The following is a 22,483-nucleotide window of genomic DNA, read 5'->3' as shown; positions in this document are numbered from 1 at the left end:
TGAAGGGAGAGGTACTGATAAATGGATAAAGGCTGTCTAAAAATTTTGATCCCAAATCACTCTTAAAGTTAGCTATTATTTTTGTTTTTATTAAGTTTGTTCATAGTGCTATTCTAATTTAAATAAAAGGGGGAGAATTAAAAATTTTAAAAAACCAAACAAAAATCAGAAAATAAAAAAAACTGTTTTATTTCTTGTTCATAAAATATGAAAAATCCAAAAATATTGTGTGCTAAATTTTCTTTTAGTTTTGTTTTGTCTGGAAAAGTGAATTCAGGTGAAGATGAAACTCATAGAGACTGTATCGAAGAATTTCTGAGCCAAGGCTTCATCCGTGATCATCGAAGAATTCGCATTCGAAGGAGCAAGAAATGAAGATTATTCTTTCAACATTCAATTTGTCAACTCCAGAAGCAAGGTGAAGAAGAAATTGAAGATTATGTGTCGGATTGCATTGAAGCCTCCTCAATCAGTCTGCTGCTATCGTTGTACCTGCTGAAGTGATCTAGAAGATTTGTTCTCTCTGAAGATTCTCAAGCTGAAAGCGTCATCTTTCAAGAATCAGTACGTTAAGTCTCCTCACCCAATGTGCGTTCCATGCCAAATATTGAAGAATTGCCCAAGTGCTCAAGATGAAGTCATTCGTTGAAGATAAACGTTGAAGCCAATCTCCAATTGAAGATTAACAAGAAAACCCAGCTACTTTTTAAGGGGAGCTTGTTGGGTCAATTAAGAAAAGAAAGTTATAAACCAAGGAGGAGATTGTTGGGTTAAAATATGGTTTATGCTTTGCTTTTCTGGACAATTATATTTTTATGTAATATTTTATGAGCTTACGGTCTAGTTTACAGTCAGGTGGGGTTTACGGTCAATGTTTACGACCGTAAACCCATTTAAGGCCCATGTTCAGTTAGCCCATATTCCCTTGTATATATATAGGTGTTAGGGTGAGGAGTAGAATTTGATGAACAGAATAGAGTTTACGGCCATATAGAGAGAAATGAGCGTATGTGTGTAACTGTGTGAATCTTGTGTAAAGGAACTTCATTCTAATCAATACATACAAGATTCATATTAATATTCTTCTCCTTCTATTCTATTTGATTTAACATCATCCCTTTGACTGGGATTCCGCACCATCAAACGGATCTGATTGATACACAAGCAAATTAGGGACTTACAATACCTGCTCGTGTCCGGAGCATTTGAGAGTTCGGTTTGCACCAAACCAGCTTCTCCTGGGGGCGAAGGACTGGTGGAAGTTTGTGACAGAAGACTTCACTTCGGCAGAGCTTACTGCGGTGACTTGGGAGAGATTCACCGCGATGTTTTGAGATGAGTATGTTCATCCTGTGGAGAGGTAACGTCTAGCCCAAGAGTTCTTGTCCCTCAAGTAGGGAACTGAGTCTGTTACGGTGATCACCATGATGTTTCATGAGAGGGCGCTGTTTTGCCCTGAGCATGTGTCGACTGAGCAGGCACGTATGAGTCGATACCTGAGCATATTGAGGAGGGATATTTGTGAGTTAGTGGCGAACTCATCATACCGGAAATTTGCCAAGCTCCAGGAAAATGCCCTAAAGAGAGAGATTGAGCTGGAGACTCATGTCAGGGAGGAGGCCGAGTCTCAGAGGAGGGACATGCGACCGACACTCTGGAGTTTATGGGTAACCGAGATGAGCATCTACCATTAGTGGAATTTTCTTACAACAATAGTTACCATTAGAGCATTAAGATGGCACCTTATCAAGCACTGTACGAACAGAAGTGTCGTACGCCATCTTCTTGTCTTGAAGCAGGAGAAAAGCAGTTTATGGGTCTTGAGATTGTCCATGAAACTATAGAGAAATTGAAAGTAATAAGGGAAAGAATGTTTGTAGCTCAAAATCATAAAAAAAGCTATGTAGATAAGAAGCGACAATCGATTACGCTTGAAATCGGAGACCAAGTGTTGCTTAAAGTCTCTCCATGGAAGGGACCTATAAGTTTTGGAAAAAGAGGGAGGTTAAGTCCAAGATTTATTGAACCATTCAAGGTTCTTCAGAGAGTTGAGAACCAAGCTTACAAACTGGAATTGTCAGAAGAACTAGATGGTATTCATAACACTTTCCATGTGTGTTATTTGAGGAAGTTCATGGAAGAAGTTCCCGATATGATTCCACTTTTGGAGACGAGGATTGATGAAGACAAGAGGTTAATCGAAGAGTTTGAAGAAATTGTTGACCGTAAGACGAAGAAGTTACAACGTAATATGATCGCTTTAGTGCTTGTGCGATGGAAACATACGTCTGGGCCGAACCTCACCTGGGAGACATAAAGCGAAATAAAGAATTGTTATCCACATTTGTTTGCTGATGCATGATTCTGTGACGGAATAATCCTAAGGGTAAGAGAATTTTAATGTCCGCTTTTCTCACTAGGCAATAATAAATGATGTGATTATAATGGTCAACAGTTGTAACCTTTTTATGAAGTAAATAAAGATAATTATTTGAGTATTATGTGATATGTGTGATTATATGTAATATACATGCTTATAGCGATATAAAAAAATATGAATAAAATACACGCCTAAAAATAGAATAATGATTAGGTCGAATATCCTTTATAAATGTTGAATTAGCTGTGATGAGAATTCCGGAGATATAAGGAACGCTCAAATCTGACTTATAACAAAGAAGTTATGACCCGTTGAAGTTTCGCAGTTCGACCTGATACGACAACATGCGTTGTAAAAAGTGAATTTTTGATAGGTTGTCTATTAGCCTAAGTGATCTAAATGACAGTCATAGTAATCGTAAAACTAAGAGTGTGCATATACAGAACGTCCAAATCTGACTTCGTAAGGGGAAGTTATGATTTTTCGAACTTTCAGCGCAACAGTGCGGACACTAAAATTGAAATTCTAATCGGTTAATTGTTAGTCGAAACAATCTAAACGATAATTGAAGACTCGAGAATATGAACTCATCGATAAAACTTTAGTCGAGAACGAAGTTCGTATGAAGAAGTTATAAATTCCACACGGATTTTAACAGTCTAAACCGGTTTAAATAAGAATTTTTGTTAGAGCAAAAATTAGATGTTGAGGCCTTAATGAAAGCTGTAGAGCTCAACGAGAGGATTTTGAGGATATAAAGAACATAAAAAACGGAGCTTGTATGCGAATGTTATGGCCATCCAAAGATATGCGAAAATTACACTATGTTGATGACATGACACATTCTGGAGGCGACACGTAGCCTGGTCGGCGATCCCTATCTTCCGAGACATAGTGATGTGGCACCATGTAAAGCCGACACGTGTCTCCATAGGAACGCGGCATGAGCAGCTTCTAGAAAAAGGTGTGGTGGACTAACAATTTAGTGACATGTGGCAGAAGGTAGTAGGAGTCAGCAAGGCTGATATGCACGACGCGCAACATACCTTGCATGGAGTGCATGGTTGTTTTCAACCCTATAAATAGCTTCTTTCAACTCATTCCTTCACTACACTTCTCCTATCCTTATCTCTCGATTTTTACTTCTTCAACCCAAATTTCTCTTAGTATTTAGGGAATTTTTGCAAGACTATGAGGTCTCTAGGATCCCAACTAATAGAAACTTTCGGTTTTGAGATTATATCGTTGCATTTTCCTAGTTTTCGCTTAAAACCTATGTAAGTTAAGCTACACTCTTTTGCTTTTGGTGTAACTTATATTTATAGTCATAAATCGTTATTATGAACCTAGAAATAAGATTTACAATAATTCCAAGTCATTATACTAATTGATCTACTTACAGGGATGATGTCTAGGCTAGATTTAGTGAGGTGCTTTAATCTGGGATTCCCAAACAGTATACTCTGTATACCAAACGGACCCTGCCTTATATATGATCTTACCTGGTTGTCCCTTATCATCTATGGACCAGTAGACTTTGGGATTAATGATGAATCTATATTATCATTAGTTGCGTAGAATATTAGACTAAGACTTAATGATAATGATACTAGGTCACGCCAAAGGAAAAAAGCTAAGTGTTGAAGCACAACATTGTCCAACTTTCCAGACATCACTTTAAACAAGTGAGTGCATAGTAAATTTGACTTACACATACATATGAAGTATCTAGATGATTATACGCTAAATGTGCCTATTATGTGTACTTCCTATTATATGTGTTAGATGAAATATTATAAAATGATTTTATATGATTTAATCGTGTGTGTGTGTGTGTCTATATATATATATATATATATATATATATATATATATATATATATATATATATATATATATATATATATATATGGGGTAGAAAATGTTGGATTAGTGTCTAAGTCCATAACTATTTTGGTATGTACTTGACCCGATGGTGCATGGTCCTTTTGGGTTGCCTTCACCAAAGCAACTTGATTGGAGAAATAAATAAAGAGAGAGAGGTTATTATGATTTATTAATATGTTATAAGAATAATATATTAAAGGAGAAATCATATTTGTTTAGTTAATATTGGTCAATAATTAATTAAGAATTAATTTTGTGATCAAGTGTAATTAATTAAACTAGAGGGGCTGAATTGTAATTATGTGATAGTTACAAAATAAGGTAAGGATTATCTTATATATATGGTGAACGAATTTGAGGTGTAAATCCCTTAGAATTTGACTAGGATAAGAATTTCTAGGACTTATCTTATGGTTGCTTGGTGGATAAGCAACTAGATAAGGATAAGGACTAAAACCCTAATCTTTACACCTATATAAACCCCCTAAGGCTTGTGAATTCGGCCATCCCTTCCCAAGAGGTCCTAAGGACGAATTCTAACCTCCATCCTCTCTCTTTATACCTTCTCCACTTGCTTATGGTGTTTGTAAGCCATTAGAGGAGTGACACTTGTGACTCTCAGCCTTCCAAAGCTAATTCAAGGAGGAATTAGGATTGTTATTGCTACATAACAATCAAGGTAATATCTTAAACCTAATTATATGTTAATATTGATTTCCATATGCTAGAATTAGGGTTTATAGTCTTGGATTCAAAGCATGTACAATAGAGAAACCTAGATCCAAGCATTAGGGTTTGTATGAGCACATAGGATGTCTTATGACCAAAACCCATCAGTGGTATCAGAGCCATGATTGGTTTCTATTGTATTGATGCATATTTGATCGAAATAAGCACTGAAAATCGATTTTTTGAGTTTCTGAATGTTTGACTCGCCGAGTCACTTGGTGAACTCGCCGAGTCAACTGTACTCGACGAGTCCAGGTCAAGACTCGACGAGTCAAAGGGTCTGACAGCTCAGATTCGCGATTTTCTTCCTGTTTTGCATTTGGATAATTACCATAAACATGTTCCTGTGATAAAATCCGAATTTTTTCATTATTATGTGATTATCCTTACCTAAATAGAAGATAATTGTTAAAATTTAGATAATCACTTGTTTTATTAGATAAAGTTTGATTATTTGTAATTTAGATTTGAATTATCTTGTGAAATAGTTTCAAATTTTCCCTTTAGGTTTTATAGTTTAAATTTGAACCCCAAAAGTTTTGTTGTTTTGAAATTTAAATAATTGAAACCCTAATGTTTTGAAAAAAGGTTTCAAAACTTGCCCTCGAGTTTTGGAATTTAAATTTTGATTAAATAGTTTAATTTTGATGCATATTTAAATTCTAAACCCTAATAGTTTGAAATGTTTCAAAACTTGCCCTCAAGTTTTGGAATTTAAAAGTTGATTAAAAGTTTAATTAGGAATGTTAAATTCTAAAACCCTAGTATAGTTTTGAAAAAGTTCAAATCACACCCTTATGGTTTTATTAATTAATTAAGGAGTATAATTAAAAGAGGTTTAATAAATCCATAAAAGTTTAGGCTAACAATTTAATGGAATTAAAAGTATAATTGTTAAATTTAACCACCTAGTATTTTGAAAGTATAAAATACACCCTATACTATATATAACATTAAAAGTCCAACATTATATATATGTATGAGTAAAAGTCAGTCTTACCGTTAGTAGGCCTCATTCACGAAGCTAGTCTATAAAGGGTGTTTAAGGAAATTGCCTATAAAATGGCGATTGAATGGGTATCCACTCTTACCCACCGCACTCTTGACTAGTGGAGGGTCGTTAGCCGAACGGGTAGGATAGGACGAAACCTTCCATTATAAGTATAATGAATTACTAAAGTAACTAAATGTTTTTCGAAATTCCCAATCTTAGTTACTTAGGCAAAAGTGAATTGATGCAATTCCATGAAATTACACTTTGTGCCCTTGCGAAGACGTTAGTGGAGCGTGTGTGGTTAACCGGCACACTAAATGGGTCTAAGCAAAGGTAGCAAAGGGTGACTCAATGTTTGTCATAGTTCGGTGGAGCGTGTGTGGTTTACCGGCACATCGAATAGGTGACTGTAACATGTGAGGGCACCAGGTAGTTTGCATGGTTATTCACACCCGCTTTGTGATCCTCGGCATCCCAGTCACAAACAAGAGGGGCATATCGAGATTTAAACATGCCATTGAAAGTTCAATGAATCTCAAAGGATCTAGGAGTTTTCATAGATTTAAAACTTAAATTTCTTTTTCGTTTTTTCATGGTGGAAATTAGTGAATCGTCATTCACTTACCTTCAAATATTCTGCAATTAGGGTTACGACATCCCTCTCCCGAGTTGTAGAATATTGTGTTGGATCCTAGCCTTAGTATCTCATTTGGGTGATTTACTAAGGACTTAATCAATCAACTAACTTGAATTCGTTTTTCTCCCGTTTTGTAGATGTCAAAGTTCGACAACTATGGTCTTCTCAAATCCCGTGGAACAAGCATTCCACATGAAGATGATATTCCACGATTCGATCGAGGAACAAGAAATCATGCTTCACTTCCTCTACCTCCTCCAATTATTCTCCCTAACCCACAAGTTCAAAGGCTTGAAAAGTTCAAGATCACTCAAGCCCTTTTGGCAAGTAAACATAAAGAAGGAAAGTCCGTGTGTGCAAACGTCCTAGGGATGAAGTCACACATTGATAGGTTAAGAATGTTGGGATCCGTTGTCTGTGAGGAAATGGTTGTTGATTGGGTTCTTCAGTCACTTCCTAACTCATATAGTGAGTTCGTAAGAGAGTACTATATGATGAACTACGACGTGACCCTTATAGATCTCACCTATATGCTTATTGCTGCTAAATCTGCAATGATTTGGCGCAATAGAAAAGCAAAGTTGATTGGTGAATCTGCCTTCAAGACCTCTATGGATATAGACAATGACAACGAAGACATGCTATAATCGAAAAGTTTGATCATAAGAGAAAGGCGATGTCTGAAGTAGTTCCATGTCCTGTTCCAAAAGAGTCGATTTGCTTTTATTGCCAAGAGAAAGGGCATTGGAGACGAAGCTGCCCCATTTACCTAAGAGATCTAAGAGATGGGAGAGTCGAAACGTATGGCTCTAATATAGATAAAATCCATTTACTAACTCTTTTAAGCTTCTATTCTAGATTCTTAATACATAATGTAATAAGATTACAATTGATGTTTTGTAGGATCGAAGAAAAGAAAGGGAGCTTAAGGGAAGAAGTGAGCAGAATCTAACCGTGAAGGAATGGATTTCGATCACGTTTCTCGAAGATTAGATTCTTGAGCTACTACTTTGAGTTAGAATTAGATTGCTAAGAAAGATGTATTAGCATAAGTTTTTCAATGAATTGCATTGTAAGGACAAATTTTTCCGCAATAAAATAAATTTTGATTTTAAATTTTATTTATTTATCCTTGCAATGGCGTGTATGAAAAATTGATGTTAAAATGTTTCTATTATTAGCAATAATGGATTTGGTTCTTATTGTGTTATTTATGGAAAGTTGAGGATTTACCAAATAGGGAGAGTTTCTCATCGCCCAAAGTTTCAATTGGACAGAAATTTGGAATCACGCAACTTGGTTGCACGATGAATGAGAAATTTCATATTTGGAAATTAGACAAATTCATTGACAAAGTGTCAAGTGAGGGACTAAGAGATCGAGCACACAATGTTGCGTGTTGATCAAGTCAACCATAAGAGTAACAATGATATTCGTCATGATTTACTAAAGGTTTAGTAAATATGATTATACTTACAAGATTAAGTGTAATTTTGAATTGATTAAAGGGTTTAGATCAATAGCAGAACGAATAACAAGAATCAAGTAGGGAGAGAGATAAAAGTTTCTCCATTCTAAGAAGAAGGGATAGTACCTTTTATGCTTTATGATAGGTCTTAATGATTAAGAACCATATCTCAATTGATCCTCTAAGTGAGTCTTAGTACAATTGTATGTCTAAGAAGAGGAATCAAGAATTGAAGAAATGGTTAAATCAACAAGTCAATCATACTTCGTTCCAATAACAAGTCTTAAAGTTAAGATTGTGACATTGAGTGAAAGGTATTAAGAAGGTTTGTAACTTTCATTAAATGTGGAAAGTTGTGATGTCTTGGATAAGACAAAGACCAACTAGGACCAATTTATGAAGTGTTTTGATAAAAACTACACTAACTCTTGAATATTTGTTTGTCAAGAAATGTTTATTGACAAGAGAATCTTATATGTCAAGGAGTCAGTGGGAGTCTTAATGGTCTTGAAAGGTTTCAAGAACAAATCAAATAAACCTTGTCGATCATCACTAGCACACGAGTTGAGGTTTACAACCTATCGTGTTGACATTAATTTGATTATGTGTCAATCCAATCGAGTTAATTATGCATGTGAGTTCTATGAGTTCTCATTTTGAACACATAAAAGGCAAAGCACATTAATCAATGAAAGGTACATTGATAGGAAAGGGTGAGCTGCTTAACTACTTGGAAGACATGGTGGGCAGCTGTGCTACCATAAAGGCAAGAAATCGACATCAAGAAAGTTCGATCCATATGAGTTTGAATTTGTCGTAAACTTTGGTTTTAACAAATTCACATGGATAGGAACACATACACCGCTCAAATCTAAGTGTCATAAGATTTCCTCCTTCATGAAAATGATTGTGAAGAAATACTTTCACTAAGAGAGATTTTAAGAAGATAGTGATTGTAAAATTGCATTCTCAAATTCAATCATGGTTACGGCATCCCTTTCCATAATTTGAATTATGAGGTTTGGCAATTAGTCTTAATTGTTTAGACACACATATGAACTATCGAAGGCAAAGGTGTATAAGTTCAAGAAGCATTGATAAAGGATTATCAAAGCACTAAGTATTAAAAACATGAACTTAAGAAATTCAATAAGTATTGTTTTCTGAAAGTTAAGATGTTTATGAATACATGTCGAAGCTAGTGGGAGCATAAGTGTTATGTTTTATAATAATCATCATGATAGTGGGAGCATAAATGTTATGATTGTATGATTATTAAGGAAAGTATTGCAAGGTTAAGCAATATTAATTATAGAAAACAAGAGTCATACTTTGCAAAGTTGTAAGAGTTGAAAGGTTATTTTGCTATAATTAAGGGAGAGAATATTATGCTTACGGCATCCCTCTTCACTATTCGAATTTTGAGAACATAGCAAATAAAACATTATGCGTCGTGTCCCATACGCTTCGGGTATAGGATCGATTGCAAATGCTTTAATGTTTGACCATTCTAAAATTTTCCAAATGTCGAGCGCATTTAGAGGGAAAAGGGACTAGAATTGGTTTTGACTAAAACAATTAAACAACTATCAAAGGACAACCCAAAGTTCGACGAGGATTGGTCGCTTGTGAGTAGTTGGAAGTATAGTATTGGAAAATATGGAAATGTTTCCATATTGGATGGACCATATCGACATCATTACGAATAGATAAGATACTATTAAGAATGAGTTGTCACATGGAACATATGGAAGTGTGTCCATATTGGGAATTGAATATTGAGAAATCTATGATTAGATTAGAAACTTCTATGCAAAAGGATGTTCAAAGAATGTACTTTGAGTGAGAGACATCACGTCTATGGAATTGTCTTGTAACAATCTCTGATAGAGGACTTTGTAATATCATTGGCAATAGTCTTTGTGACTTTGGTGCAGTGACATTACGAAAGGATAGTTGCATAGAATGTTAGAATCTAGCATATTCTATAAGTAGCAAGAATTTGATATTCTTTGACTTATGAAAAACGGATTTGGAGTTGTGAAATGAGAAGGATTGGAAATGTGTTCAATGTGATCTATTTCACAAAGTAAGAACCATAGGTAAACATTGTGTGCATGCTAGGAGCATGGGACAAGTGTTGGAATTCAAGTAAGAAGTTGATTAACCGAAACGACAAATAATGAGTAATCGATATGGTGATAAATAAAAGGTGTTTTATTTATGCTCAAAGGGTTGAGGCCATATGGGATTAGTATTATTCTTGTGTTTCACATTTGCATGTTTTGACTTCCAGAATAATTGAGTTTATTAAGTATAATCGAATTATTCAAACGGGCCACAGTCGTTCATATGTTGGAAGTAGATATGAATGAAGGCTGTCGTGAATTGGTGTGTGGATTGTCTAAAAGAGTATTAGACATAAGCAAATGTTTGCTGCAACGTTCATGAGTGCTTATGAATGTGATTTGAGCATTGGATTAGACCCACGCTCACTTGGATCACTCCATGAATTGTATCACGAGTGATTGGTGAGACGATAACATCTTATATTCTTGAAACCGAGATGTGTGAGTTGTATCTTGCAAATCGGTTGCACATTGATAATATGTAAACGCACTAGTAACTTGGTGTTATAAAACATATTGTTGTGTGTGATTCGGTGAGTGAATACAAGCGAGCATTGTATCAAAGTTTATCCATTCCTTTTATTCAAAGTAGGATAAAAGCGATGTCTTTGGGCCCCTCGATGGTTCTGTGATGACAAACGTAAATGCTCGGCCGGGCTATGGCTAATTTGATTTGTTCAATTAGTCAGTCGTCATAAATCGGGAATTGAGATATAGTACAAAGAGAATGATTTGAAATCATATCTCATACGATATCTAGAATGGAGGAATATATGATCCCTTATCTAAGGACACGCGTATTTGATATGATCAGAGTTGACAACGGCTTTGGAAAGCTACGATTGCAAATCGGGATCCGAAGTCATACGCAGAATAGTTATTAGACTTATCCAAGTGGGAGACTGTTGGATTAGTGTCTAAGTCCATAACTATTTTGGTATGTACTTGACCCGATGGTGCATGGTCCTTTTGGGTTGCCTTCACCAAAGCAACTTGATTGGAGAAATAAATAAAGAGAGAGAGGTTATTATGATTTATTAATATGTTATAAGAATAATATATTAAAGGAGAAATCATATTTGTTTAATTAATATTGGTCAATAATTAATTAAGAATTAATTTTGTGATCAAGTGTAATTAATTAAACTAGAGGGGCTGAATTGTAATTATGTGATAGTTACAAAATAAGGTAAGGATTATCTTATATATATGGTGAACGAATTTGAGGTGTAAATCCCTTAGAATTTGACTAGGATAAGAATTTCTAGGACTTATCTTATGGTTGTTTGGTGGATAAGCAACTAGATAAGGATAAGGACTAAAACCCTAATCTTTACACCTATATAAACCCCCTAAGGCTTGTGAATTCGGCCATCCCTTCCCAAGAGGTCCTAAGGACGAATTCTAACCTCCATCCTCTCTCTTTATACCTTCTCCACTTGCTTATGGTGTTTGTAAGCCATTAGAGGAGTGACACTTGTGACTCTCAGCCTTCCAAAGCTAATTCAAGGAGTAATTAGGATTGTTATTGCTACATAACAATCAAGGTAATATCTTAAACCTAATTATATGTTAATATTGATTTCCATATGCTAGAATTAGGGTTTATAGTCTTGGATTCAAAGCATGTACAATAGAGAAACCTAGATCCAAGCATTAGGGTTTGTATGAGCACATAGGATGTCTTATGACCAAAACCCATCAGAAAATGGATGATAGTGGTGAAATAGATGAGATGAGATGATGATAAGATGAGAGGCCTTGACTTTATAGATGATCTAGTTGTTTAGCAAAGTATAGATAATGACCATGGACTATTCTAGACAGTCTAGTGGTACTCTGGCAAACTCACCACTTATATGTGTTTTTTGAACTACGTGTTCACTAAAAATATAGTCCATCCCCCCTGGTTGCCTTTGCTAAGGAATCCCTAAGCAGTGTTGTCTAACCCAATGCTTATAATGATCCTTAGGATAGGTACTAGTATTTAGGGTCACAATGCGAGGATAACAGGAATGAGTAATTAGATTAAATTGTTTGATGAAAAGAATATAATTAAAGAACTTAATTATTGTGCGTTGAAACCCAATATGCTCACCGGGCTTTCCCAAGTCTGATCTACTCAGTTTCCTTGTATCACAAGTAGCTGTACAAAAGCACATGTGTGTTGAGATGATTCTGATGAGAGGATATTGGAATGTAGACTAATAGGTTAATGTACTATTTTGTAAGGGATGTAATCTTTCGTTTATGCTTATGTATTGTATTGACGATTTCATCCTAAAGTTTTTAATATAAATAAAGAACATTTCTTCAGAAAAATGATTTGATAATATTGTTATCATGTTTTGCGAACAAAATCCGTATTATAATTCTTTGAAAAGAATACTCTGATTTTTAATAATCATAAATAAATCGGTATTTTCTGATCATGAAATTTGAGAATGTCACACCAAACGTGCTAGTTACCCCAAACCACAAGAACCATTCGTGTAATTTACTCTTATTTTTTTTCTTTGGATGCGCATTAAATTATGGTTAATTACTTATGGTGTGTTTACTTACGGAAAAATAAGTTGTTTTCGGAAAAAAGTTCAAAGAAAAATGAGAATTCTGAAAATACATTCAGTCCAATAATTTTTCTAAATTTTTTTCACGGAAAATGAAAATTTTCCATTTTCCAAAACTACAAAGAACTTTAAAAAATTTAGAAAACGAATAATCATTGTTTTTCATATTTTTCTAATTCTAAAATATAAACACAAGCCTACCCGACTCCACCCACATCTGTCTACCCTCACCTTAACACTCCTAAGTCACCACACCCCTATCCAACCACACCACCCACTCCCAATCCCCCCACCCCACCCCATCCTCACCTTACCTTACCCCCACAGACACACACACCTACCCAGTACCACAACTACCATAATCATCGACCCACCATCACCACCCCGCCGCCACCACTACCACTCACCACCACCATAATTGCAACCCCACCCTACCTCACGACCTACCATCGTTACCCCGCTGTCACCACTACCACTCACTACCACCACAATTGTTGCTATCGTCGCCACCACCACTGTCACCACCGTTATGACCACCACCCTGTTGTCGCCACCACCACACAATCGCCATCATCCACACCATCACTGCCACCGTCGCCGCTTCCACCGCTACCATCCCACCCTGTTACCACTACCGTTTTCTAAAAAATGAAAATCGATGGCAAAATACACATTTAAACACGTCTTCTAATTTTCTAAAACAAAAAATAAAAAATAAGTTTTAACTGCATTTTCTAAATTTTCCAGTAAAAACTGAATAAAAAACAAAAATTAAAAACATAAAAACATAAAGTAAAGTTATTTTTCTGTAACTAAACTCAGGGGGTGTTTGGCTTAGCTTTTTACAGCCAAAAGTCCTTTTTGGAAAAGAAAAAAAAGCAAAAGATGTTTGGCAAAACTAATTTTAAAAGTTACTTTTAAAGTTTTTATATAAGGAAAATGAACTTTTTGGAAAAATCAGAAAATCCTGACCTTTTATAACTTTCCCAAAAAAAACTTTTGAGCTTAAAAAAGCTAAGCCAAACACCCCTTAATTTTAATTTTAATATTAAAAGAATATTAGATATTTAATATATTTTTATTCAAGAAGGATATGAAAGAAAAATACGAAAGGTCGTCGAAGAAAACCAATTAAAGAAAGAAAACGGAGGACCTACGCTTCCATAAACGAAATCAAGATCAATCAAACCCTTTCCTTTTTTCCAAAGTTCAATTCCTTCGGAACCCATACAGATCGATAAAACAAGACTTCTGTATATAGAGATATACAAGAATAGTCGTTGCACACCATGGGTTGCTCCTCCTCCCTTCCAGGTATCCTAAATTTCGTATTTTAGGGTTTTACTGATTCTATATTATCAACCTAAAAATTTTAATCAGTGCCCTTATATTCATTTATATTATCGATCTTGAGCTGGAAAAAGTATTAATTAGACTTTGTATTGAAATTGCTTCTTATGCTTGCTGCTAAAACCGCCTTGTTACATGACTTAGCTTTTGCGATATTTCTTTTGATCATTTGATTGTTCTTGGGGATTACCGGTTGCAGATAGGAGTGTTGGGCGGGTGGGTGGGCTTAATCCCGACGGCGGAGATTCTGATGCCAAAAATCTACGTGTTAAGGTTGTTCTTTTGTTTACAGTCTGAATGTTAATGTGTGTTTATGTCGCATTAATCCATAGATATGCTAGATTTTGTTCTTAATTTCATTTAGTACTATTAGTCTATTACTAGCAATTGTCAGATAAGACCTGAACAATTTCCATGATTGAAAATAAATCCTGATATATGAAATAGAATGGGAGATAAAGTGTTGTATACATGTCTATTTTATTCTAGACTGAATAAACTGTCACTACATAATCATTTTACCCTTGTATTCCAACAACTAGTTCTCACATTATTCATCAATTTTAACATGAGAAGAGTTGGTGGAAATATTTAGAAGGGTAAATAGGTAAAAGGATTGGTCTCCAAACCAAGTTTTTTGAATTAACCCATCTAGTAATTCTATCCAGAGTAATTAAAAAAAAGTACAATTGTCCAGATTAAATGCTTAACCCATAAAGCTCATTAAGTAAAAAAGAAACAGCCTCTAAACACTATAATGGGAATGACATCACTTGATGAAGAGAAATAAATATTAGGTAATTTGACATGACACAAGAAATGTATAAAATGCTATCTAAATTACTTTCATGTATTAAGTTGTCAAAAGATATTTTTATTTTTATCAATAAATGAAAATTGATTGGCAACATTTTGTTTATTACAGCTGGTGCTATTAGGGGACTCTGGTGTTGGGAAAAGCTGCATTGTTCTTCGCTTTGTTCGTGGTCAGTTTGATCCAACATCCAAGGTTTTACTTATATAAATATTTCTTTTTCCACTTATATAATAAGATTTCATTTCATATTAAACTTTTTATATAGTTTTTACACTTAAAATAGTAATTGATTTGATATGCTTTACTATTTTTTATCTAATCTCAGGTCACTGTTGGAGCTTCATTCTTGTCACAAACAATCGCTCTCCAAGATTCTACAACAGTAAAATTTGAAATCTGGGATACTGCTGGCCAAGAGAGGTTAAAAATTTTTTTGTTGACTTGGTCAACAGGGATTCCCATCTTTCTTACTTCTTATAGAAAGATAAAAAATAAAAATAAATATATATATTGTATTTTTCAGATATGCAGCTTTGGCTCCACTTTATTACCGAGGTGCAGCTGTTGGAGTTATTGTATATGATATAACTAATCCTGACTCATTCCATAAAGCTCAATATTGGGTCAAGGTATTGTGTTTCTTTATTGATTCCGATGGAACTGGAATTCTAGATTCCATTCCATGCTTAATGGATTTCATATTCCTAGACCAAAATAAATACCTTTTTATGTTGTACAGGAACTACAAAAACATGGTAGCCCAGATATTGTATTAGCTTTAGTTGGAAACAAAGCTGATCTTCAAGAAAAACGAGAGGTGTCAGTTCAAGTAAGAAACTTTCCTCATTTCAAGGACTAAATATATATATATATATATATATATATATATATATATATATATATATATATATATATATATATTGTCTTTTTTGCCCTTGCTTAACCATGGTTGAGTTTGTTTTTTTTATTAACCCAAGGATGGAATCGAGTATGCTGAAAAGAATGGCATGTTCTTCATTGAAACTTCTGCCAAAACAGCTGATAACATCAATCAGCTATTTGAGGTAAAACAGTAAAACTTGGTTTTTATGTGAAAAAGAATCCGATGACTTGGCATTATTGATGACGTGGCAATTGTTATTTATTTATTTATTTTTAACAGGAAATTGCAAAGCGATTACCACGACCTTCTGCATCTTGATAGCATTTGATTTGAAATATCAAGTAAACATTGTGGTGTGATGAAGGGGGGTTATTTATGTATATTTGTGAGACAGTTGTTTGATGTTGATAAACAATGTATTTTGTTGATTTTGTGTTGCATTTGCCAGACTAGAACTGTTGTTAAAAATGAGGAAACAATATAATTTTCGCTATGTTGCAAATTAGTTACTGTGTAATCAACTTATTTCTAACGATATTTTTGCCTTATAATATGTTGAAACTAATAAACTATTATGAGTAGAAATAAACAAATTACCCCATAATCGCACTATTCTTATGTGGGTCCCATAAACATTTTAATAACTAGAAAAATAACTACCTGCAATCGCATTATTTTTCCAACAAACATTTTGAAACCACATCCAGCATGGCAGCCATAAAACAATCCGATATAGTGGTGGTCATCGTCCCTTTTCCGGCACAAGGTCATCTCAACCAGCTCCTCCACCTCTCCCGCCTCATCGCCGCCTACAACATCCCAATCCACGTCATCACCACCACCAGTCACGCTCGCCAAGCCAAGACCCGCATCCATGGCGCCTGGGATTCACTTTCAATCGACACCATCCACTTCCATGACTATCCAACTCCGCACTTCCCCTCCCCTCCACCTGACCCCACCGCCGCCATCAAATTCCCCTCCCACCTCATCCCATCTTTCAAATCCGCCATGCATCTCCGACAACCCTTTGTCGACCTACTTTCGACAATATCGCCGGCGTCTAAACGAGTCGTCGTCATTTACGACTATCTCATGGGACCAGTTGTTCAAGACGTTGGTTCTTTTCCTAACGCCGAGGCCTATATGTTCTCTTGCTGCTCCGCTTTCGCTTCCTTTTGGTATCACCAGGAAGCCACCGGCCGGCCACCTCTCGACGGCGAACTAGAATCGATAAAGAAAGAACTCCCTTCTGGTGAAGATTGTTACTCAACAGATGGTTTACAGTTCATTCTCTCCACAGATGTTTCTTACAAGAAATTTACATCTGGTACGATTCTCGATGCTTGTAGGGTTATCGAAGGGAAATACATCGATCTACTCGAACAAGAAGAGAATGAAGATCACCAAAAGCTGTGGGCCCTTGGCCCATTCAACCCAGTTGCCATAACTCACGATTCAACTCACAAACGACATAAACTATTCGATTGGCTCGAGAAACAAAAACCCAACTCAGTTCTATATGTTTCGTTTGGGACGACTACTTCCATCAGCAATGAGCAAATCCAAGAGATCGCTTTGGGTTTAGAAAAAAGTGAACAAAGTTTCATCTGGGTCTTGAGAGAGGCTGATAAAGGCGATATCTTTGATGAAGGGGAAGTTAGAAAGATCCAACTTCCAAAAGGGTTCGAAGAGAATGGGTTGGTGGTGGCGGACTGGGTACCACAGTCGGAGATCTTGGCCCACCCGTCCACCGGTGGTTTTATGAGTCACTGTGGGTGGAACTCGAGCATGGAAAGCATCACCATGGGTGTGCCAATGGCGGCATGGCCGATGCATTCTGATCAGCCACGAAATGCTATGCTTATAACTAGAGTGTTAAAAACTGGAATGTACGTGAGGGATTGGACGCAAAGGAAGGAGTTGGTGAGCTCGACGGTGGTTGAAGGGGTGGTTAGGAGATTGATGGCGTCTGATGAAGGGGAGGAGATGCGGAAAAGGGCGGCTGAGCTAGGTGATAGGGTGCGGCGATCGGTGGTGGATGGTGGCGTTACGCGGATGGAGTTGGATGCATTTGTCGCTCATGTGACAAGATAGAGACTGCTTGTGGTCTGGAATATGGAATTTGATAATATAATATTCGAATATTGATAGACAATTCCATGATAATTTACGGAGAAAATTGATTTTGGTCTCAATTTTCAGAGCATGTTTTAAGTCAAGGTTTTTTTTTTTTTTTTTTTTTTTTTTTTTTTTTTTTTTTGGGGGGGGGGGGGGGGGGGGTTGAATTCATCACCATTCGCGCATTTTTATTTACTTTTAAATTATCAATTTAGTAAAAAATAAATTTAATTTAAATTTTAAAACCCAATGTTTCATTAGATAACGAGAAGTAAAATTGCTTTTCATACCCATTTTGATAACAAAATATTAATAATACGTACGGTTTTCTTTATTCCCAATAAAATATTAAGTTGCTTTCCTTCTGCTGACTTCTTTTAGTTGTAAAAAAACAAAAGTGGAAGGTAAAAATATCGCCATCCGTGGGACTCGAACCCACGACCACGTGGTTAAAAGCCACGCGCTCTACCAACTGAGCTAGAACGGCTACATGTACTTCCAAACCTTAAAAGGTTTAATAACTACCATAATATCAAATATCATAGCTATGATTAAAGAAAAAGGAAGAAGAAAACTTCAAATTTGATTTTTTATGGATTGAATATAATATGTTTAAATGTTTGTAAAAAATAAATTTAGGTTTGTTAACGAATTTGGTCCTTGTAATTAATAATAGTTTAATTTGTAACGTTAACTTGTCTAGTTAACGAATTTAGTCTTTTCCAACTCTCGCTCATTAACCCTTTTTATTTATTTATTCATTTATTTATTTTTTTACGATCATCAAACTTTAAAATAAAATCTTAACCCAAAACAATGATACCATACAATTTTATTCTGAAATTTTCTAATAATGACAAATACAAGAAGTATTAATCGTGAAAAATATTACTATAATTAAATATTAAATATATTTATTATGGAGGTTATTAATGCATTTCACATTTAATTATCGTAATATTTTTTATAATCAATGCATTTCATATTTAATTATGATAATATTTTTTATTAATTAATTCTTTTTATATATTCCCTTAGGACACCTTATATGTTGCCTTTTGGCACATGTTAAAAAATCTCTTTTATTTTATCTCTCCTGTTAATATTGTTGACAATATAGATCATTGGGCCACTATATCAATTGCTTGATCCGCTTCCATGAATAATCTTTTGGTAGGTATTACACATTGCAATATGAAAAATGCAAAAAAAAATTTATATATACTTTCTTATTTTGTTTTCTTGTAAAGGTGTATTCGAAATTAAACGGTTACGAAACTTTGTTTTTTGACATTGTTCTTGGCCTTGTTGATTTACTCTGCAAAATATTTAGCGTGAGGTTATTGAATTCATGGTTCAATAAGACTGCATAAGAGTCTTTATTGTGGAACACGTGTTGTTGTCTTATCCTATCTTAGTAGGCTTTGGTGGTTGTTATTCGAGTTCAAAGATACAAACAAGGAGGTTATTGGAATTTGTTTTGAACAACCAGATTTTATAGAAACCAAAGTTAGTAAACCGCTCACAAACGTTACAAAGGAGTAGATATAATATGATTTTGTAACCAAACATCTCTACTAGAACTTATTTTTATGTTTCTATACACAAACAAATTATAGGAATAAACAACCAAACTGTCGATTAGAGAATTCCTCCTAATGTTATGCTCATTGAAAATAATGGTCTTCCAAATTAACCATCACATCATCATTATTATTTCCTACAAAGTCATACGTCAAGTGTTATGCTCACTGAAAATAATGGTGTTCCAAATTAACCATCACATCATCATTATTATTGCCTACAAAGCCATACTTCTAGTAGAAGACAAACGAATGAAAATGATCCAAGCCATTACCTCTTTAACCAAAGAAAACACAAGTGTCATAATGTCACACCACTTACTAATGAAATTCTACAATTCTTCCACGACTTTGCTAGTAATAACCAGGTGATTAATGTCTTCTATATCTGAGTTAATGTATGTCACGACCAAAGAAAACTTTGATAATTAATGTCTTCAATATTTGAGTTACAAACACCACAAATCATCATCGAAGTATCAATACATTTAGCATCCAAATTCATATGAGTCTGCAATTTTTTCAGAAGACAACGCTAATAGAAAATGCTCACCTTGCGTGGAGGGTAATTATTTCACTTAGTAGAAAAAACGTCATCAGGAAGAGAGTTATCATTGATGAGTTTATAGCATCTAAGACCATGAATTGGTTACTACCACCTACATCTTATACCCCACTATCATTTTGGAATCAAAGAAAGAGGAATCAATCAAAACATCACACAATTATTGTAAGTGAGCAAACAGTGTTCCACCTTGAATCGCTTGACTCCAATCCCAAGTTGAAAAGCACCATCTTATCTCTGGTTAATATGACAATCTTGTTGCATGTATAACATATAAAGGCGGTGAAAATACACCATCAGAGGATATTCTCCAATCCAATGGTCTTTCCAAAAAGAAGTAGCAGCGTCATCACCAACCTTTCTTTGAAAAACATCCCGAGAAACTAGAGCATCATCGTACAACTGATTTATGGCATCAATTATATTCTCTCAAACATCATTGGTCTAATTTGAGGCCTCATTCCAACTAAGACCTCTGTAGAAGAATTGTATTTGAGAAATCGATTATGAAAAAGATCAATCAATGTAAAGAGCTCAGAAAGTAAATAAGACTTTGAAGTTTGTATTACTCTCAAATAAGCTTGATTACAAAAATAGACAACATATGTCTAAATCTAAGCCCAGTCCCTATATATAGGGAAACAGAGAGTACAAAAAATACTAAGTCTAAAACTATTAAGCTTCGTATGAAAGTGACTTAGCAAATATGTTACATACGAAATTGACTAAACACTATTCGACTCTTTACAAGACTTCAACCCTTACAATCTCCCCCTTTGTAAACGAGTCGAACTACTCAATTCGTGAGAATCTGAGCAACAAAGTGCATCATCCTTCGTATCTCCGAGTACCAGGTTAAAACCTTCATTAACCCCTTCTTGTCACCATCGTTGTTTTTCCTGCAGTTGTTCATACGAACTACAAAGTTCGTATATTGCGACGTTGTATATCTTTCGATCTCAACAACTTGAAAGAGAAACCTCTTAGCCTTCCCCTTCGTGTCCTTCCCAACAAAAACTAAACCGAATGGTTTCAAACATATCTCTCCATCATCATACTTCTTCAACTCAGCTTGTGGCTTCGAAGGTTCCATAGCTACAATTACTTTCCTATCCAAACTCGAAGCCAATTCTTCGTCCGTTAGGGCCAGACAATCATAATAATTGTCAATAAAGATTTTAATGTGAGCAAGACCTAGTCTGAACACTTCTTTGTCTGTACCCTTGAGTTGAGATGCTTCCATTTCTTTTAAAAGCAATGCAACTTGAATAAGATCATTCAAGTTCATTAAAGGGAAGTATGTAATGCGGAAGTCGAATGATTTGTTGTTTGCACGAACAACATGATACCTGAAATTTTGTATCATGTCTTCGAACATGACATCCTTGTTAATAGCAATAACTTTCTTGATCTTGACCAGGGACCAAACTTCATCTTGATCTTTTCCAAGTACAACATGAAATTGAATTTTCATGTGTGTATAATCATCTGGGTTTTTGAATTTCTCACTAACTTTGTATTGTGCAGTGATAAACATCATTTCGTTGATCGGAAAGTCCAACTGACTGAAATCAGTGTTAGCAATCGAATAGCTCTCTCTTGGCTTCTTCTCGAAAGCATACATGTGATTAAATGCAACTCTTGACTCGATTGATTCATATGAATATAGCTTCTTGGGATCACCTTTGTCCATACCAGGTGGATCATTCTCCCTCAGCCTCAAAATACTTTGAATATGCCTTTGAATTTCTATCTCAGCTTCGACTTCTGCTTTCTTTTCTTCTTTAGACTTTTCGATTAAAATATCTTTCCCTTTATCTTTCAAATCAGGATTCGGTTTTGAGGAACTTGAACGACCCCCTTCTATAGCCGAACCAATCACAATCCATTTTAGTTTTGTAATCGGTTTTGTGGTTATTACAGTTGTTGAGATGGGGTCAGACTTCATTGGAATTGAAACATGGATTTGTGTAGAAATCACCTTTCCAACAACTTTCGAATCTTCAGTTGTCTTCTTCTCACCTTCTCCCTTTTTATTCACATTCGTTCCTTTGCTCACCTTCTTTTCTCCCCCTTGCACCCCTGTGAAAATAGGTGGGGTATTCTGTGGCAGCATTTGAGCAAACTTCGATATGGGAGCAACTACCTTCTGAATGACTTGGTCAAGCACATTCAGCTTATGAGTAAGGAACTCAGGAGTTAAAAAGGAATGTTGAGCAGGCTTCGATACAACATTTTTCAAGTCAATGATTAACTTCTCTAACTTCGCAAATTGATCTATGTCATCAGTAGCTTTAGATTCGAACTTCAGCACTGTATCTTGAAAAGTCTTGATAAAATTTGTAACTACCCCAACAATTATATTGACCT

The 22,483-nt window shown here is 35.2% G+C and overlaps 2 protein-coding genes and 1 non-coding gene across 3 annotated transcripts; 2 read left to right on the top strand and 1 right to left on the bottom strand.

Annotated features, from left to right (window-relative positions):
• Window positions 1-13,920: 13,920 nt before the first annotated feature.
• Window positions 13,921-16,349, top strand: LOC111913233 (ras-related protein RABF1). Its single transcript, XM_023908955.2, has 8 exons — window positions 13,921-14,108; window positions 14,344-14,417; window positions 15,070-15,153; window positions 15,287-15,381; window positions 15,485-15,590; window positions 15,701-15,790; window positions 15,939-16,025; window positions 16,124-16,349. Exons 1-8 carry the CDS (start codon window positions 14,084-14,086, stop codon window positions 16,160-16,162), a joined length of 600 nt encoding a protein of 199 aa, XP_023764723.2. The 5' UTR covers window positions 13,921-14,083; the 3' UTR covers window positions 16,163-16,349.
• A 149-nt stretch (window positions 16,350-16,498) lies between these two features.
• Window positions 16,499-18,042, top strand: LOC111913210 (zeatin O-xylosyltransferase). Its single transcript, XM_023908930.3, has one exon. It carries the CDS (start codon window positions 16,553-16,555, stop codon window positions 17,939-17,941), a length of 1,389 nt encoding a protein of 462 aa, XP_023764698.1. The 5' UTR covers window positions 16,499-16,552; the 3' UTR covers window positions 17,942-18,042.
• Window positions 18,043-18,379: 337 nt separating this feature from the next.
• TRNAK-UUU (transfer RNA lysine (anticodon UUU)) lies at window positions 18,380-18,452 on the bottom strand. The gene has a single exon. It is a non-coding gene; the product is annotated as a tRNA-Lys (tRNA).
• Window positions 18,453-22,483: the final 4,031 nt, after the last annotated feature.

Source organism: Lactuca sativa, chromosome 8 (assembly GCF_002870075.4).
Source record: "Lactuca sativa cultivar Salinas chromosome 8, Lsat_Salinas_v11, whole genome shotgun sequence".
Taxonomy (NCBI): Eukaryota; Viridiplantae; Streptophyta; class Magnoliopsida; order Asterales; family Asteraceae; genus Lactuca; species Lactuca sativa.
This window is presented reverse-complemented; position numbering and strand designations above follow the sequence as displayed.

Coding starts and splice junctions, on each gene's coding strand:
- LOC111913210 (XM_023908930.3), top strand. CDS start 16,553: ATGGCAGCCATAAAACAATCCGATATAGTGGTGGTCATCGTCCCTTTT.
- LOC111913233 (XM_023908955.2), top strand. CDS start 14,084: ATGGGTTGCTCCTCCTCCCTTCCAG. Junction 14,109..14,343: donor TTGCTCCTCCTCCCTTCCAG/GTATCCTAAATT, acceptor TACCGGTTGCAG/ATAGGAGTGTTGGGCGGGTG. Junction 15,154..15,286: donor AGTTTGATCCAACATCCAAG/GTTTTACTTATA, acceptor ATCTAATCTCAG/GTCACTGTTGGAGCTTCATT.